Raw genomic sequence first — 6,000 nt, forward strand, 5'->3', positions numbered from 1 at the left:
CCTCCCTTCTACAACTTTTTCCCCTGTGCAAACCAACACTGCAGCTAATAAACCACTTGCATAATATATATTCTAGACTGAGGTCTTTGGCACATATCACAGTAAAAGATTTTAAGCACATACTAATGCCAAGGCAGTGTCTTCTACCCCAGCCAATACACAAAAACAAAAAGAGAAAGTGAAATAGATACAGACTGTAAAAAACATCCTTCACCAAGGCTTTCCAAAACAAGCTTTAAATTCTGAGCAAAGAGCATAGCTTTCTTCTCAGAGGGATATAAGGCCACAAGAAACTGAAGGAGTTTAGAAGAAACACTCATTTCAAACATAACAATGCTACAAAAGGTAACAGCAGTTACAGAAGCACACTAAAAACTGCAGATACTTGAACACATCCTAAAGATAGCAAGCCACAGCCGTTAGCTGTAGCAGTCATCTCAGGGATTTTTGATTGCTTTCCCCTCTACAGTTTCTTCACACAATCATAAGAACTTGAGTTAAACAATTTAAAACCTTTTATGGGGGAGTTGTCCTGCAACACAGCTATATCCCAACCAAATCATCACTCAGCAGTTACATTGGCTTATTCAAACAATTGGCTTATTCAGGTTAAATAATCAATACAATCAATAGATTTTAAAAAGATCTAATGGTTTCCTTTATATTCTAGTAAGTGCCAAAACCAGTTTTATCTACAGAGCTGTCACAATGATACTAGACCTTTACAACAAAGTATTCCAAGCACACTTGTACATAAATATAAAGGTAAAAGGTATCATACAGCAGTCAATGAAATAAAAAGCCAAATCCTGTACTAGTCTAAATGAAAATAAGCTTCATGCTTCCCCGAAATAAATCACTTGCAGACTTTCAAACCAAGTTCTTATGCTTCTGGTGATTCCATGAACTTTTGAGCAGAGGGTGCCAGTTTTTGCTTCGCAATTTAAGAGCGGCAGTTGGCTAGTCTCGACAACAAATTTTTGCCTCTGTTTTTGAGAGCAATACTTAAGAAACAGAGGTTCAAAGCACAGATAACCAGGTGGTCACACCTGCAACAAGTCTGTGTTGATTGACACAAACTAAGAACCTGACTTAGAGAGTCAACACTTTAGCCAGCATGTTAGAAATATCTTGGCCATAAATCTGTCACCTATTCTGATCTTAAAAATCCGCTTACATTTTCGTAGTCCTTCATGGTCCGAGCTCTAGTTGGTGAGACTGTATCGTCTGCCACATCCGGTAACACTAGACATTTAAGAAGACAGAACAAGTTCAGACAGCGGAATCTCTAGGCCGCATTTCAGATTCAGAAAACATACTGAATTACAGCTTCTGTTCAACAGGAACTAGATAGGAAGGCTTCTTAATGCATGAAGAGATAAAAGCTAAGATACTGCATCTAGATCAGGTCTTCAGGCAGGAAGTAACTCTGAATAGCTGAAGTGGAAAACCTAATGATACGCAGCATGCAACTTCCCTAAAACTAAGCAGAAGATGAAACAGCAGCATTGCCTTGCTGGATGTTCTCAGTGTTTTAAGTACCCGCTCTACAAATCCGCTGATCATCCTACGTAAGACTCAGAGCCACAATGACCACAGGCAACAGAGCGGACAGCAGTAACGGCGGCAGTCGCCGACGTTTATAGTCTTAAAAAGACATAACTTACAAAAAGCTGCATCACTTAAAAACACCTTCTGCCTTTTTTTTTTCCTCAGGCACGAGGCGTTTTCCTCAGGTTTCGAGACCCGCACGAAGCACCGAGCCCCGCGCAGCGGCAGGCAGGGCTCCTCCACCAGCCGGGACGGCGCGGTGAGGGGCTCGGGCCCCCCCGAGCCAGGCGGGTGCCAGGCTGCCGGTGCCGCGGGGCCCCGGCCGCCGCCTCCCGGCGCCGCACGGGGGGCTGCCGCTCGCCACCCGGCCTTACCTTCGCCGCCGGCCGGGCCGGGCTGGGGGCCCCCGCAGGAGACGTCTGGCAGCTGGGAGACGCTGACGCTGAGGAAGGAGGAGAACACCACTGAGGAGCCGGACGCCCAGCGGGGCGCCGACCCCCCGACACCCGCTCGGGGCCGGCAGGCCCAGCCCCGCCACACGCACCGGCGGGGAGGGGGGCGGCGGGCCCGGCGCCTCAGCCCAGCGCCCGCCGTGGGGCCAGCCCCCGCCCAACGGCCCCGCCCGCATACCTGCCCTCAAACGCCACCGGCAGCGTCAGGTCCTCCCCCGGCAGCGAGTCCATGGCACCGCCGGCCCGCGGGTCCCGCCGGCGGCCAGAGCTCAGTTCCTTTGTGCGCGGCTTTGGCGGCTTCGCTGGAATTCAAACGGCCGCAAGCGCTTCCGCCATCTTTGCGTCGACGGAGGTGAAGCCCCTGAAGCCACCGTGGAAGAGTGTACGCGGCGGGCACAATGGAAACTGAAGGGAAGCCGCCATGTTTGCTGCGGGCGGTGGCTGAAGTGAGGCGGGCAGGCGCCATGTTGGCTGAGGGCAGAGTGGGGCGGGGGATGATGGCGACTGCCAGCTGGGCAAAGGGAGAGAAAGCTGTCGGGCGCCATCTTGAATAAGGGAAGCAACAGAGTAGTCCGCCAGCCGCCATCTTTTTCAAAGCAGGACCGGCCACGATGTTAAGCTGTCATCTTTACTGATGACAGCGGGGCGTTCCCGGGCACAGCTGCCATCTTTGCTGAGGGCAGCTTGGGCGCGCCTTTCCAGCCTGTGGAGAGGCGCCTGAAGGGCCCGGCCGGGGCGGGAGCTGGGGCGGGGGACGGCGCAGCCAGCGCGGGCGGGCGGGCGGCGGCGGGGAGCGGCCCCCGCCTCGCCCCGGGAGCCTTCGGGCCCCGCTCCAACAAACGCGCGCTTGGAGGAGGCTTTTGCTGGGGTGCGCCTGGACCCCGGGCTCCTGCCAGGCCTGGCAGAGCCGCTGGAGCGGGTTGTTCCCATGTCCTCCCCGGCGCCAAACCGCCATCAGAGTTGGAGAAAAAATAATTACGCTTTAGTTGCAAATTCTAGTCACTATTTTTTGTAACTGGCAGGGGTGAAAATCCGGGAAGCCAGCTGCTATCATAATGTTCATCCTGCATTGAAGCAGGCTGATTTTGAAACAATCGGGTGTTTTTGTAAAACGAAGACATAAGCATCGCAGCTCTCCCGCTTTTTCGGGGAGAAAATGCAATTATGTTGAACATTTCAGAACATCGACAGTTGGAAATGCTAAACTGAATTAAATATTGCCATCGTTTCCCCTTCCAGGTGCCGCTGTCCCTGAGGGTGCGCAGAGAGGGCCTGGCCTGGGGCGACTGCTCCGGGAGCGGGCGAGCTCCAAACCTCACCTGGCTTCTCCTGCTCTTCACCCGCGTTTTTAATTCATTATTGGAAACCTGTGCGTAGGATTGAAATACTTTCCTGCAATATTTACAACCTCAACCGGGGCATGATGCTGGTACCTACTCTCAGCATTACCTGTAACACGAGGAAGCTCCGTTCCAGCGAGACACTCGCCTGGCTCTCACCCGCAGCCGTAACCACGTGCGTTAGATTTGGTTTCCTCTTCGGTACTGAGTGTGTCACGTCTCGCTTACCCACTATCATCTGGGCTATCTCAAGGGGATTCTTACCTGGCTAGAAAATAGGACATGGATAAGGGCTGACCATGGGCCATGGTAATTCTGTGGTTTTATTATTCCAAATTGTCACGGTGCCCTGTTAGCTCCATTTTCTCCAGGTACCTGCTCCAGCTCTACTCTCTATTCAAAACAGGTGAAAGTTGTTGTATTGGGTTTGCGTGGCAAGGTTTTGGTAGCGGGGGGGGCTACAGGGCTGGCTTCTGTGAGAAGCTGCTAGAGGCTTCCCCCATGCCCAACAGAGCCAATGCCAGCCGGCTCCAAGATGGACCCGCCACTGGCCAAGGCCGAGCCCATCAGCGACAGTGGTAGCACCTCTGGGATAACGTATTTAAGAAGGGGAAAAAAAACCCAAACCTGCGCAAGAGCAGCCAGAGAGAGGAGTGAGGATATGTGAGAGGAACAACTCTGCAGACACCAAGGTCAGTGAAGAAGGATGGGGAGGAGGTGCTCCAGGCGCCGGAGCAGAGATTCCCCAGCAGCCGTGGTGCAGACCATGGTGAGCCAGGCTGTCCCTGCAGCCCATGGCGGTTAATGGTGGAGCAGATATCCACTGCAGCCCATGGCGGTTAATGGTGGAGCAGATATCCACTGCAGCCCGTGGAGGTTAATGGTGGAGCAGATATCCACTGCAGCCCGTGGAGGTTAACAGTGGAGCAGATATCCACTGCAGCCCGTGGAGGTTAACGGTGGAGCAGATATCCACTGCAGCCCGTGGAGGACCCCACACCGGAGCAGATGGGTGCCCGAAGGAGGCTGGGACCCCGTGGAGAGCCCGCGCTGGAGCAGGCTCCTGGCAGCACCTGTGGCCCCATGGAGAGAGGAGCCCAGGCTGGAGCAGGTTTGCTGGCAGGACTTGTGACCCCGTGGGGGACCCACGCTGGAGCAGTCTGTTCCAGAAGGACTGCAGCCCGTGGGAAGGACTCGCGTCGGAGAAGTTCGTGGAGGACTGTCTTCCGTGGGAGGGACCCCATGCTGGAGCAGGGGAAGAGTGTGAGGAGTCCTCCCCCTGAGGAGGAAGGAGCGGCAGAGACAAGGTGTGATGAACTGACCGCAACCCCCATTCCCCGTCCCCCTGTGCCGCTGGGACGGAGAAGGTAGAGAAAATCAGGAGTAAAATCAAGCCTGGGACGAAGGGAGGGGTGGGGGGAAGGTGTTTTAAGATTTAGTTTTTATTTCTCATTACCCTACTCTGATTTGATTGGCAATAATGAAACTGATTTCTCCAAGTCGAGTCTGGTTTGCCCATGACAGTAATTGGTGAATGATCTCTCCCTGTCCCTGTCTCAACCCACGAGCCTTTCGTTACATTTTCTCTCCCCTGTCCAGCTGAAGAGGGGAGTGACAGAGCGGCTTTGGGGGGCATGTGGCGTCCAGCCAGCGTCAACCCCCCCACATTTAGAAGCCTGTAAAATGCTCTAGACTGGTGGCAGCAGCCATTGCAACCACTGGATGTGTACGGTCACAGTGGGCTTCCCCCCCTACTTCTGTCTTTCAATTTTACGTGTACAAGTGCATGACGGAGCGGCTGTTAGCGCCCCGAACTGCCAGGAAATGCCAGGCGCTACTTAGCACAACTAAGCTCTTAATCTCATCTCCTACCCAACTGGACATGCCTGATGCTTTGCACTTGGGGTCTGATGACCCTAAGAGATGTTCGGTCCCTTCAACTCCCCCATGGCCTTTGGGAGACATTTGTCACCTTCTGCGACCCGGTCCCCTTTTGCAGTGGCCTCACCTTCTGCCAAGCTGAAGTTAAATTTGCAAAATGGGGTCTGCCATATGGCACCAGGATCTGATCAGCCAGTCTGAAATGTGGCTTCACATGTTTACAGAGCAGATCTTCATAAAATGAATGAGTCCACTTACAGAAAGCGTGATACCAATTTGCTCGTTTAAGGTTACAGTAAGGTGTTACATATTTGATGCATGCCATTAAATCAGCATCCATCAGCCGCAAGTACAGCGCAAATCATTCACTGCTTGTGTGCTACGGGCTGGTAAAGCACCTCTGTGTCTGCAGAGCCACGGTTCGTGTCCCAATATACTGTCTTTCGAAAGGAAATCAGCAGGGCCCTCCTTGTTAAGTTTATCACTTCAGGAAATGGTTGTCTGATGGACAAAGGCATATAGATATATCCATGTATATACACACAGACATGACCGAAAATTTCCCTGGCTTACTGCACTGCCCAACGTTTTAAAATCTGCAGCGGCACCAAGAAGCTGCAAGGGGCAGACGGCTGGGAAATGTATTGTTTAGAAGCAGTTAACAACTTGCCTTCTGATAATCTGCTTAACGTTGTTTAACTTTATCTTAATTAGCAGTACATTTGGGGAGATTATACTAAATCCTCGTACCAGGAAGCCGTATTGGAATGGCGCTT

The 6,000-nt window shown here is 52.4% G+C and overlaps 1 protein-coding gene across 1 annotated transcript in view; it reads right to left on the reverse strand.

The window, feature by feature from the left end:
- CDK5RAP2 (CDK5 regulatory subunit associated protein 2) overlaps positions 1-2,487 on the reverse strand; it is an 84,035-nt gene extending 81,548 nt beyond the window's left edge. The window contains 5 exon segments of the mRNA XM_075520096.1: positions 1,178-1,245; positions 1,926-1,993; positions 2,182-2,275; positions 2,278-2,416; positions 2,419-2,487. Coding sequence (XP_075376211.1) covers positions 1,178-1,245; positions 1,926-1,993; positions 2,182-2,275; positions 2,278-2,416; positions 2,419-2,469 — 420 coding nt within the window. The 5' untranslated portion in view covers positions 2,470-2,487.
- Positions 2,488-6,000: the final 3,513 nt, after the last annotated feature.

This window comes from Mycteria americana, chromosome 17, assembly GCF_035582795.1.
Source record: "Mycteria americana isolate JAX WOST 10 ecotype Jacksonville Zoo and Gardens chromosome 17, USCA_MyAme_1.0, whole genome shotgun sequence".
Lineage (NCBI taxonomy): Eukaryota > Metazoa > Chordata > Aves > Ciconiiformes > Ciconiidae > Mycteria > Mycteria americana.